At 37.5% G+C, this 13707-nt stretch overlaps 1 protein-coding gene across 4 annotated transcripts in view; it reads left to right on the forward strand.

Annotated features, from left to right (window-relative positions):
- Window positions 1-13707, forward strand: part of SMARCC1 (SWI/SNF related BAF chromatin remodeling complex subunit C1) — a 185908-nt gene that overhangs the window by 124743 nt on the left and 47458 nt on the right. For all 4 annotated transcript variants that reach the window (XM_068557306.1, XM_068557307.1, XM_068557308.1 and 1 more), the window contains exon 22: window positions 12605-12660. In XM_068557306.1, the coding sequence (XP_068413407.1) occupies window positions 12605-12660 (56 nt within the window). The remainder of the gene's footprint in view (window positions 1-12604; window positions 12661-13707) is intronic.

A 13707-nucleotide genomic window follows, 5' to 3' on the forward strand; every position in this document is an offset into this window, starting at 1 on the left:
TCAGTGAGTGGATTAACACCTTATGGAATACAGGACTCCAAGGAGTGTATCTTGAATAATGTGTCACAGCTCTGTGCAGAAGAACCCAACTTATTACTCCTAGTTTTCGAGAAGGTTAAGAACTAGTCTGGAGTCCATCAGGAGATTAAGAAGAGCATCCTGATAATAATAATGTTGAAAAGGTCACTTTCTAGGAACATAAAGCCCAGAAGTGACTGTTACAATTCTTGCCTCAGATACTATTCACAGCATATAAATAGCCTCATTCTTCTCATCCTGAGGATTCCCATAACATCTTTAAAGTCAGGCAGTTCTAAAACACCAATGTGTGAAAACATGCTAGGCTAGTGAACCTCAGGAAAAAGTAGATCAGTATTTGATCTTTGACTACGTCATGTGGAGTGGGCTTCTCTCTTCTGTTTGTCACTGTTTTATTTGAAGGGCTCTTTCAGATCTATTTCCAGAGGCATTGAAATAGAAATTCAAACTTCTGAGCAGCTCACAATAGGACATTTAACCTCTAAGGACTAGCTAGGATTTAAGTGACTTGCCTAATGAATCATATTTATTAGATGGTAGGATAAGAATTTTTAGGAAGAAATTGGCTTCCCTTATGTAATACAATTGTCTGCCTTTGGTGACTTTTTTTTTTTTTTTTTTTGGTCAAATCAGGTATAACTATATCAGTTACTTGATGTAGCTCTCTTGCTGTGGGGCAGTTATGTAAGACACACGAAATACCCTCTAATAATTGGGGCTATTTTTTGTGATGAGTTACATATACATGGAAAAATAATTCAGTGTTGGAGGATTGGAGATAGAATGAAGTATATAGTATTGTTCAAGGAGGACTGTAGATAGGAAGTGCTGTAAGAATGAACACAATGGGACGTGTAATTTTAGGCTAGAGAAGACTTCACAAAGAAAGTAGGATTTGAGCTGAATGTTGAAAAAAGAAGTTTACAATGTCACTGAGCCTGATTGGAGCAAGTACAGTATTCAGTTCTGTAGGACAATGTGAACAAAGGCACAGAGATGGAAATGGAAGGTTGTTCAAATGGCAGGAAGTAAACCAGGTTGGCCACAATACAAAGTTCAAATAAGGATGTAGAAAGAGAGCAGCTTACAGAGGTAGGTTGGAGCTAGGTTATAGAGAGTTTGATACGAGGCTCGCGAGCCTGGTTAGACTGTATATTGCCAGCTTTATGGAACGTTTGAACTTTAATACAGGGAATGACGTGATTAGTCTCCCAGAAGTGTTGAATGAGTTCCTACCATTCTCTCCTTCCCTGGGAAGACAAAAATTATTGGACTCACATTTCTAAAATGTTTTGGTCTCAGGACTTCTTTGCCTTTTTAAAATATCAAGGAACCCAAAATGCTTCTTCAGTTTATTTGTATTATATCTGTTGACATTTACTATATTAAAAATTGATAGTGGGAGGGCTTCCCAGGTGGCACAGTGGTTAAGAATCCGCCTGCCAGTGCAGGGGACATGGGTTCCATCCCTGGCCCGGGAAGATCCCACATGCCGCGGAGGAGCCAAGCCCGTGCGCCACAACTACTGAGGCTGCGCTCTAGAGCCTGTGAGCCACAGCTACTGAAGCCTGCACGCCTAGAACCCGTGCTCAGCAACAGGAGAAGCCACTGCAGTGAGAAGCATGCGCACTGCTACAAAGAGTAGCCCCCGCTCACTGCAACTAGGGAAAGCCCGCGTGCATAGCAACGGAGACCTAACACAGCCAAAAATTTTAAAAAAACAAATAAATAAATAAATTTATTTTTTTAAAAAAGTTTAAAAATTGGTACTGGGAAACTTTTAAAAAATAATACATAGGTGCACATTTCTGTAGCTGACTTCATCATGCAGCCTCTGGAAAGCCATACGCCACACTTGTGTGAGATGAGAGTGAAAAGGCAAGTAACATCTTTGTTATGCTATGAAAATAGTTTTGACCTTGGGAACCCCCAAGGTACCTAGACCACACTTTGTGAATCACTGAATTAAATAATCACCCTGTCCTTGAAGAATATTTATGGTGGGGGAGGGGATATCATTATAAAAAGGAAATACAGCTATAGGTAGAGGCACATGTGGAGGAAACACGATTATTTATGCTTGGGTCAGTTAGGGAAGGCTGCACCAAGGACATGACCTTTTAAACAGTAATGAAGAAGGAAGAAGGAATGAACATAGGTGGCATATTCTGAAAATAGTACAAAGAAGTCTGTGGGGAGCAGGTACTGTGGCCAAGGGCAGCTTTGTAGGTGTGGGGCTGATTTTGAAGGGCTTTTACCTTGTAGACTTTGAGAAGATGCCAGAGAGTAGAAGTAACGTGGTTTTGTCTGTTTTAGGAAGTAACTGCTGGCAGTTTACAGATGATGTGTAGGAAATGGAGAGTATTCTCACCAAATAATCATAATTCTTTCTAAAGAGCATCATTACTTATTCATAACATACTTTATTAAAGGCAGGTATTTTGCAAGCATTTAATTCTCTCCTCAAAGCTAACTTTTCCAGTTCCCTCAACTCTTTAGGGAATGGTTTCTCTCTCTCCTCATTTTGGTTTTGCTAACCATATTATTACTAGACTGAAAACCACCCTGCACTGCAGAAGCTAGGAGAAAGGGGTGGTGACTGGAAACGAAATAGTCTGGTGGATGAGACCATTTTCTATTTGTAGTCTCTGAAGGCATTGTTATCATGGATGCTAGATAATTTGCTTCTCACCCTCGGTTGAGGTTCATTCAAAAGCTTAGGAGGTATAGTGGTTATCTATTGCTGCATAACACATTACCACAAAATTAGTGGCTTAAAACAAGATATATTTATTATCTCATAGTTTCTGTGAGTCAGAAGTCTATGCACAGCCTAACTTGTCCTCTGCTTAGGATCTCAAAAGGCTACCATCAAGGTGGCTGGACTACGTTCTCATCTGTTGAAGAATCCACCCCCAAGGTCACTCCTGTTCTCAGAATTCATTTACTTCCAGTTGTAGAATGGAAAGCCTCAATTTCTTGCTAGCTGGAAGCTTCCCTCAGCTCCTAGGGCCACCCAGGGTTCTTTGCCATTTAGGCTTCCCCAGCATGGCAGCTTACTTCATCAGGCCAGCAAGGAGGGTCTCCAGAGCAAGTAACAGCACAGGGTCTTATATAAACTAACATCCTGTCACCTTTGCTGTATTCTGTTGTGGCTAGAAACAAATCACAGATGCTACTCACACTCAAGAGAAGGGGTTCATACAAGGACGTGAAAACCTTGAGGCAGGTGTCGCATGAGGCCACCCTCGCGTCTCACCACCAGTGTCCCTCAATTTCCAACATTAAAGTTGAGACCTTCAGAGTCCGACAGTGTCTCTGAAGATAGTGTCTTCAGACAGTGTCTCAAAGATACAGTGTCCAGAGTATCTTTGTTCATAAGCAGGACTATCATATTAGCATGAATTTTCTATCACAGAGGTTAACAACCTTTTTCTATAAAGGGCCAAATGGTAAAAACTTTAGGCTTTTGCAGACCAGATGGTCTCTGTCGCAACTACTCAATTCTGCCTTTGTGGTGCAAAAGCATCCATAGACAATACTTAAATAAATGAGCTCGGCTGTGTTCTGATAAAATTTTATTTACAAAAGCTGCCCTCGTTTGCTGACCCCTTGTCGATCAGATTGGTCAGGTATCGCTGACCCATTAGTAACATTTTAAGAGAATGGGACATGGGCAGGTCATTTTATAAAACCAACTGGTCCTTTGCAGAAAAGATCACATGGGGAGGGTAAGTCAGATAATAAACTAGATTGGGAAGGATCTTTGGCAGTCCAGGGAAGAATGAGAGCCCTTTGTTGTCCCTGAAGCAGTGCCAAAGGCCACGGAAAGGGCTCATGTTAATAGAGAGATAGGGCCTGGGTCCAGCCAACTGAACTTTCTGATAATATTAATAATTGTCATTGAGCACTCACTATGAGCCAGACAGTTATTGCATTTTACATGAAATAATTAACTTAATCCTTAGCACTACCCTTGTGAAGGAAATAATAATTATTCTCCTTTTGTACCTAAGCAAACTGAAGCCGCTGTCAACTAAGGAGCTTGCCCAGGGTCACTTGAGCTGGTAAATTGTGGGGACAGGATTCGTACTTAGTCTGTATCCAGAACTCATCCTATTTTTCTAGAGCAGGGGTTAGCAAATTTTGGTTCTTGGGCCAAATCCAAGTTGCCACCTATTTTTATTTAGCCCACAATATATGAGAATGGATTTTACATTTTTAAATGTTTGGATAAAACCAAAAGAATAGTATTTTGTGATACGCAAAAATTATATGACGTTTAGATTTCAGTGTCCATGAAGTTTTATTGGAACACAGCCACACCCATTCATTTCCAAGCGGCTTTTGTGGCTGATTTTGTGCTACTATGGCAGAGTTGAGTAGATGCAACTAGGACTGTGGGGCCTGCAAAGCTGAAAAGAGTTACTATCTCACCCTTTACAGAAAATGTTTACCAACCCGTTCTACAGCATAAAGAGCTAATTGTAAACTGTGATGTTGGTATTTTCCCCTGGCTGACAAGGCATTAATTACCTGGTCAGAGGATTTTTTTTTTACTTTCTTTTTGTCTTTGGCATGTCGCTCACTAGTTTATGTTATGTGTTTCTAAGTTGGATTTCATTTTATTCATTCTAGTATCTTCTTTCATTAACTCTGCAGACATGGGTCAGGCCATATATTTGTAGGGAAAGATTCTCAACCTTCTAATTTATTGACACCAACAAGGTGACATTAAGGGAGGGGAATTCCCTGGTGGCACAGTGGTTAAGACTCCACGCTCCCATTGCAGGGGTCCCAGGTTCGATCCGTGGTCAGGGAACTAGATCCCGTATGCCACAATTAAGGAGCCCACCTGCCGCAACTAACACCCAGTGCAACCATATAAATAAAATAAATAATAAATAAAATAAATATTTAAAAAATATGACATTAAGGGATATGTGAGCGGCTGCAACCTCTTCAGGGTTTACAGTTCTAATCAGAATTCAGACCAAAGACAAGCGTGCATGCGCGCACCCTCTCTCCTTCCCTCCCTCTCTTTCTCTCTGTCTCTCTCTCCCCAAGAATATGTCTAATAGCAGCTTTAAAAAAATGTTGATAGAAGACACTTTACATACTCTTGCACGTAGCATTTTGAGAAATACACAACTCATAATTAAACTCTTAATAGACATCTCCTTAAAAGTCTGAGATTTTCCCCCTTACAGAGGGTCTGTCTCTAACTGCACCATCATTATATGAATGGATATTAATATTATGTAACTCTTCATCTTGGAATCATAGCTAATTAAAGAGTTGATATCAAATTTGGCTTGCCTTACAATAGAGAGAGAGTGTTATCTTTTTAGAATGCAGAGCTATAGGTTGTGGTTAGTTATTTCAAATGTAGATTATTTTTATAAAAAAAAATACTGCATTTCTCCCACATAATACTTATTCAGTGTGTAATTGTTGACTCAGCAAAGGTGGCCTAATGCACATTCAGTTAAGAGTAACTTGTGAGGGGAGATCAGCTCAGTGCTTTGTGACCACTTAGAAGGGTGGGATAAGGAGGGAGGGAGGGATACGCCAGAGGGAGGAGATATGGGGATATATGTATATGTATAGCTGATTCACTTTGTTATAAAGCAGAAACTAACACACCATTGTAAAGCAATAATACTCCAATAAAGATGTTAAAAATAAATAAATAAAACACCTGTATGATTCTCAAAAAAAAAGAGTAACTTGTGAGGTTTGGGGGCTTAAAAAAACTCCATCTGCATTTGGTTTTTTTGTTCAAGTCATTTTATTGTTATATTTTAATGTGTCTTAATGCATGTTACATATTTCATCTGAACTAATTAGAACATTACCAGTGATTTCTCTCTGTTTCCCTCTTACCTCATCTTTTCACCTTCCCACTCCCAGCCTTAAGAATCCTGAATTTTTTAATATTGTTCAGCTACGTTTTAAACAATTTTTTTTTAATATTTATTTATTTTATTTATTTATTTTTTGGCTGTGTTGGGTCTTTGTTGCTGCACGCGGGCTTTCTCTAGTTGCGGCGAGCAGGGGCTACTCTTCGTTGCGGTGCGTGGGCTTCTCATTGCGGTGGCTTCTCTTGTTGCGGAGCATGGGCTCTAGGCGCACGAGCTCAGTAGTTGTGGCACGCGGGCTCAGTAGTTGTGGCTCGCGGGCTCAGTAGTTGTGGCACGCAGGCTCAGTAGTTGTGGCTTGTGGGCTTTAGAGCGCAGGTGAAGTAGCTGTGGTGCACGGGCTTAGTTGCTCCACCGCATGTGGGATCTTCCCAGACCAGGGCTCGAACCCGTGTCCCCTGCATTGGCAGGTGGATTCTTAACCACTGGGCCACCAGGGAAGCCCATAAGCAATTTTTAATCACAAAGATGTACTTAATATATGTTGGTTATAATTTTGTTTGTTTTTAAGCTTTAGAAAACATGGTAGATTTATACTTCTAAGACTTTTATTTTTAACTCAGTATTATATTTTCAATATTTATTCATGAAGTTGCATTATCCATGTAACCATAGTTAATTTATTTCCACTGCTGTAAGATATTCTGGTATGTGATTATAACTCATTTTAATTATCCCTTCTCTTATTGTTGAACAGACAGTTTGGGTTGTTTCCTGTTTTTCTATTTCAAACATGCATGTACATACAGTCTTGTACATGCCTCACAGTGTACACATATAGGGTTTTGCTTAGATGCAGTGCTCCTTGAAGTGTGGTTGGTGGACCAGTTGCCACACTGAGTTAAGAAGTATGCATCACTAAGCTCTCTTTAATTCAGTTGTCATTTTTTCATAAAGTAGATTTCTTAATAAAGGAAAGGAGAAAAGAGCATTGAACATTCTGGAACATTGAACCTTGAACATGAGCAACACTGTTTTAGGAATCTCCAAGTTTTTTCCCAAAGTTGACCAGTAACACTTGATCCAACACCTTCCTAGTGTTAGACTCTGCTGATTTAGCAGGTGTAAAATGATGTTCTTTTATGGTTTTAAATTACATTTCTCTTATAACTAATTTGAGTATCTTAAATTTACTGGTCATATGTCATTCTGTAAAATAACTGTTCTTGTCTTTTACTTACTTTTCTATAGTATTTATGTTTTTCTTTATAAATCTGATGTACTAATCTTCTAGTTGCTGTGCTACATGTGTTTTCTCTTATTTTGTTACTTGTTCTTTTTGTCATCTCAATGAAAAGAAGTCCTTGATATTAATAGAGTTTTGTCTTCTGTTTTATGGTTGGCACTTTTTGTGTTGTGATTAGGAGATGATTCAAGTTTTTTTTTTTTATGTGTCTTTATCTAGAATTGATTTTTGTTAGCATATCGAAATGCAGTTGATTTTGCATGTTAATTTTATAGCTGACTGCCTTGCAACGCTGTCATTATTTCTAATAACTTTTCTGTGGATTCTTCTAGGTACATAGTTTTATTCTCTGCAAATCATAAGTATTTTCTTGTTTCCTTTCCAGCCCTCTTTAATTTCTTTTTCTTTATTGACTACCTAGACCAAGATTTCTATGGCAGTATCAAAGGAAAGTAGTAATACTGGTATCCATGTCTTGCTTTTGATTTTAAATGGAATACTATAGGCATCTCTCCATGAAGAATGACATTTATTGTAGGATTATCAGTAACAATCTTTGGGGAGCACAGGAACTTTCCTTTTAGCCCTTGTCATGAAAGCTAGCTTGTCATGAAAGATACTCAGTTTTATTACTTTTTATGTGTGTGAGCAAATAAGTTGATAGACATATTAATGTTATATCACTCTTCTGTTACTGTCATATTATTTTGTCATAACATATTGCCTTTTTTATATACTGCTGTTTTCTGTCTTTAGATATTTTGTTTAGGAGTTTTTCATTTGTGATTATGAATGAGATTTAGTCTAGTGTCCTCTAATATTCCTTATCTGTTGTCCATATCTGATTTGTGAATCAAGGTTATACTGGCCTCATAGAATGAGTTAGAAGGTATTCCCTTTTCTGTGTTCTCCAGAAAAGTTTATGAAGATTATAATCATCTTTTCCCTAAAAGTTTGGTAGAGGGCTTCCCTGGTGGCACAGTGGTTAAGAACCTGCCTGCCAACGCAGGGAACACGAGTTTGAGCCCTGGTCCAGGAAGATCCCACATGCCGTGGAGTAACTAAGCCCGTGAGCCACAACTGCTGAGCCTGTGCTCTAGAGCCCGTGAGCCACAACTGCTGAAGCCTGCATGCCTAGAGCCTGTGCTCCGCAACAAGAGAAGCCACCGCAGTGAGAAGCTTGAGCACCTCAACGAAGAGTAGCCCCTGCTCGCTGCAACTAGAGAAAGCCTGCGCGCAGCAACGAAGACCCAATGCAGCCAAAAATAAAAAAATAAAATAAATTTATTTAAAAAAAAAAAAGTAGAATTCCCCAGTAAAAACATCTGAACCTGTGGTGTTTTTGTTTTTTTTAAACTATTTCAGTTTTTCTGTTAGTATACTTCTTTTTCTTCCCAAATCTGTTTAGTAAATAAATTTTCTAATAATTTGTTCATTTAATCTAATTTTCCTATTTTATTTGGCCTGAAGTTTTTCAGAACAGTTTGTCACTTCCACTTTTTTATTAAAGTGTAGTTGATTTACAATATTATATTAGTTTCAGATGTACAACATAGTGATTCAATATTTTTATAGCTTATACTACATTTATAGTTATTATAAAATATTGGCTATATTCCCTGTACTATAAAATATGTCCTTGTTGCTTATTTATTTTATACCTAATAGTTTGTACCTCTTAATCCCCTACCCCTGTCTTGCCGCTCTCCCCTTCACTCTCCTCACTGGTAACCACTAATTTATTCTCTATATCTGTGAGTCTTTCTGTTTTGTTATGTTAGTTTGTTTTATTTTTTATATTCCTCATATAAGTGATAACATAGAGTAGTTGTCTTTCTCTGTCTGATTTATTTCACTAAGCATGGTACCCTCCAAGTCCACCCATGTTGTTGCACATGGCAAAATTCCATTGTTTTTTATGGCTGAGTAATATTCCTGTGTGTGTGTGTGTGTGTGTGTGTGTGTGTGTGTGTGTGTTCCACATCTTCTTTATCCATTCATCCTTTGGTGTATACTTAGGTTGTATCCATATCTTGGCCACTGTTAAGTAACTGCTGCTACAAACATTGGGTTGCTTGTATCTTTTTGAATTAGTGTCTTCATTTCTTTGAATATATATCCAGGAGTGGAATTGCTAGATCATATGGAAGTTTTATTTTTAGTTTTTTGAGGAACCTCCATACTGTTTTTCCATAATGGCTGCACCGATTTACATTCCCACCAACTGTGTACTACGGTTCCCTTTTCTCCACATGCTTGCCAGCATGTGTTATTTGTGGTCTTTTTGTTGAGAGCCATTTTGAAAGGTGTGAGGTGATACCTCATAGGGTTTTGATTTGCATTTCTCTGATGATTAACAACTTTGAGCATCTTTTCGTGTGCCTATTGGCCATCTGTATGTCTTCTTTGGAAAATGTTTATTCAGGTTTTCTGCCCATTTTCTAATTGGATTTTTTTTTATATTCAGTGAGCTGTTTATATATTTTGGATATTAACCCTTTATCAGTCATATTATTTGCAAATATTTTCGCCTCTTCAGTAGGTTGTTGTCAACTTCCTTTTTGACCTTTGCTTTTTTATCAATAGTTACGGCCTTTCTTCCATTCCTAATATTATTAATTTGTGCCTTTCATCTATTTTCTTGATCTGTCACGGAAGAGATATATGATTCTGTTATATATTTAAACTCTATTTTTTAAATTTCTTTGATTTTTTTTCCACTCTTGTAATTTTTTTCTCCCTACCTCCTATATTCTGTTTTTCTTTTCTATTTTCTTAAAAAGGATGTACAGCTTGTAGACTTTGAACCTTTATTTCTTTTCTAAGGTAAAAATAAGAAGGCTTATTTCACATTTACATTTCCTCCTAAGTGCTATTTTTACTGATTCTCAAAATTATATTTCCAAGCACAGAGAAATTTATATTTTAAACTTATAATTTCATTGCACTGTGGTGAGAGAACTTAGTCTGTATACCATTGACTTTTTGAAATTTGTGAAAAGTAGCTTTATGGCTTAATATGTGATAAGTATTTTTTTTTTTAGAATGGATTAAACTTTTTATTCACTTGTGTGTGTGTGTGTGCTATAAGATGTGATCAGTATTTTTTTTTTAATGTTCCATGTAAGCTTGAAATTAATATGTATATATTCTCTAATTGTTAGGTGTAGAATTCTACATGTATATGTTAGAACCATCCACTGTATGTCTTAATTGAGACAAGTCTGTTTGAATTCCCTACTATGATGTACATTTTCATTTTCTCTTTGCCATTCAGTCAGTTTTTGCTTTATATAGTTTGGCACTCTTATTAGGTTCCTAAAAGTATAAAAAATTAACAATTTTTTGGTGAATTAAACCTTTTTCATCATTATGTTTTACCATCTACTTCTAATAATACTCTATTCTTAATGTCTATATTGACTTACAGTACCACAGAAAGGCTACTGCCATTCCTTGGATTTGGTTTTGCCTGGCATATCTTTTTCCATGTTTCCATATTCCCCGTTGTCCCGTTCTATATATGGATCGTTTCTTTAGATATGTTTTACAGTTTTGTAATTCTCTCTTCACCTGATTTAATCTGTTTACCCTGACTTCATTTCTAGGAAATATTTTTATCTTTTGGGTTTTTTTTTTTCTAATTTCTGATAATCGCTAATACTCTCACGTTGATTGGAGATCTTTGTGATTCTCTACATATTGCATCCATGGCTACACTAGATTGAGGGTCTGACAGATCTCATATTGGCAATCCTCAGGTTCTGAATCTGTTTGATTAATGTTTCTGTTCAGTCTTAGTGGCTTTCTTTCTTGATGTTTGCTCTTTGTTGAGCTTATTACTCTGATGTCTTTTTGACTAAAATTGGAATTGGAAAAACTATCTGCAGAGGATGCTTCTGCTGCTTTTTCAGGTAGCCAGAGGTTGCCACTGGCTTGAGATCACATTGGCCATCCTTGTGGCTGGCTCTCTGTGCACGAATCCTAGGCTTCCTTTCCTGCCCTGCAGTTGGCTAGTCCATGGGCTCAACTTCCTGATGGTGAGGTATTAGAAGCAAATATGTCTAGTCAACCTTTCCCTTTCAGATTCCCAAATAATCAGAACCTGGTCCCACTACTTCCACACTCTGGTCCCACTTCTGGTTCTGTACGCCTTGGGCATTTTGGGGAAGGTGGTGATCTTTAAAAGCTCTTCTACCTGATATGAGATTCATGATGTCTTAAAATATCATGTCCTTTGGAGCTCCTATTCAGCCGTAATTCTGGAAGCAAGAAGATCTCATTATATTCTTAAGAATTGGAAAAATAGAGATTTTCCTATTTAGTAACTTTAACACTGTTAGTTTTAAACATCTTTGTTTAATATGTTTAAATATTCTCATTGAGTATAAATGCTATTAGCCTTATAATTTATGAGGACAATATAAAAATTTAAGCTATAGGATATTTGAATGTTTTTATTTAAAACCACAACAAACCCTCATTATGTTTGAAACATTTGTTTATGTATAAAGTTCTAAAACCAGAAATATTTATCTGATTGTATCATGTTTTTGTTTTTAAGTCTTTGTTAACTTTTTATCTACAGGATGTAGTTAAGGCCTCCTTAGCACAACATTCAGGTCTCTTCATTATACAGCCCCTATCAGCATTATCTCCCTCTTTTTGATCTCTCTTCTCTTTTCTAGTTGTCACCACAACTTAAATTTCCCCTACGCCCTTGAGTCTTTTTGCCTCCTTTCCTTGAAATGTCCTTCTCTATACAAGTACTACCACTGCCCCCGCCCCCCACCCGCCAGCCATGTCTGCCTCGAAAATTCTCATGCAATTATTATCCTTCCCTGACTGAGATAGCCATACCCTCTGTGCTTCCCACAGCGTCTCATCTGTACACAAACACAGTGGGCTTGTTGGCTTATGTCCTCCCCAGCCAGAGTGTGATGCTCTTGAGGTTCAGTGAATCGCTAGCTCTGCACTGTTTCTCTAGTATCTGACTGACTCAAAATATATACTTGTTAAGTATCTTTAAAAATAAATTATTTTTATTTTTGCCTTTTTTTACTTAAAAGGTGTTTTTGAACTTTAATTTTTATGCATACAGAAAAATGAAAACCCTCAGTGGGCAGTTCAGTGCATTTTCACAAATTAAACACAGTCATGTAAGCAGCCCCAAGATCAAGAAACAGATCATTACCAGCACCCCAAGCCACTCTTGAACCCACCCCTTTCCTGGCTAACCACTGTCCTGATTTCTAACACCACGGATTACTTTCATCTGTTTTTGAACTTTAAATTAGTAGAATCATAAAGTATGTGTTATTTTATGTCAGCCTTATGGTTGTGAGATTTGTCCGTATTACTGTGTGTAGTTGTATTTCATATACTTTCACAGCTTTATAATAACTTTTACTTTTCCCCCACATTGTACTACTACTTGTTTTTATTCCTTTGCTTGTAGAAGGAGCTGAAGAGGAAAAAATGGAAACAGATACTGATGGTCAGCAGCCTGAAAAGGTAAAAAATCAGTCTGTCTGAATTCTCCCACAGCAGGCAAGCCAGAGAGCACTACCTTTCACAGCATAACAGTTTGGGTTTATTTTGATCTTTTGGGTCCCTCTCAGAGGACTATAAGTGATTCTGTCAGCCATTTGGACTTTGCTGGTTTAAGGTATAGTTCTCTTAAGGCATAATACAGGATATTTTTCATTTATTTATTTATTTAGCAAAGATTTATCTACTCCCTAACTTCTGCTTCGGTACCCCTTTCAGGCACAGTTGGGAATATGAATACAAAAGTTATGGTCCTTAAGAATATTGAATTGTAGGGTTTGGGTTCTGTCCTTGTGCCAGAAGAGAATTGTAGAATATTAAGGAATTTTCTAGGAGAATTAACTGTCAGCAGAAAAATATTTGGAAAACTTAATGAGAAGGTGACATTTGAAGTAGGATTTAAAGAGCAAGTAAAATTACAAAGATTGAAATGGAGGATGGGGAATCGAATATTCCAACCAGCAGTGGAGGGGGAGACACTAAAGGCAGTGTGCAGAGGGCATCCAAGTGCCTAGTATGTTTGTGTCCTGATCCCTGTCACGTAGAGGCTGTAAACGTGAGGGGAGCCAAGAAGAATAGGACTGTACAAGATCGGGCCTCTTCAAGATCGGGATACATGATAATCAGTCAGTCACTGTTTGAGTGACTATATACAAGCAGGGATTTAAGATTTTGATTATATTCGGTGCTTTAAAATTGTATATAGATAAGGAGAGGAAGGGGAAAATAGTAAAATTAATTACAGTTTTTACAATGTTCTAAATACTGTGCTTTGTAATTTACATTTATGAATTTATTGAGTTCTTAAAACAGGTTCATCAAGTCAATAATGGTCTCTTCATTTTATAGACGATGTTATACAATTTGTCGAAGGTCACAGGGATTTCAAAATCAGCAAATGATACCAAATCCTGACCACAGAGGAATTGAAGTTTTCAGTCCCCAGAACATGAATGATTGCTCTAGTGTGGCTCTTCCTAAAAACCATTGCAAATGGCTGTATTGAAGAGC

Source organism: Eschrichtius robustus, chromosome 12 (genome assembly GCF_028021215.1).
Source record: "Eschrichtius robustus isolate mEscRob2 chromosome 12, mEscRob2.pri, whole genome shotgun sequence".
Lineage (NCBI taxonomy): Eukaryota > Metazoa > Chordata > Mammalia > Artiodactyla > Eschrichtiidae > Eschrichtius > Eschrichtius robustus.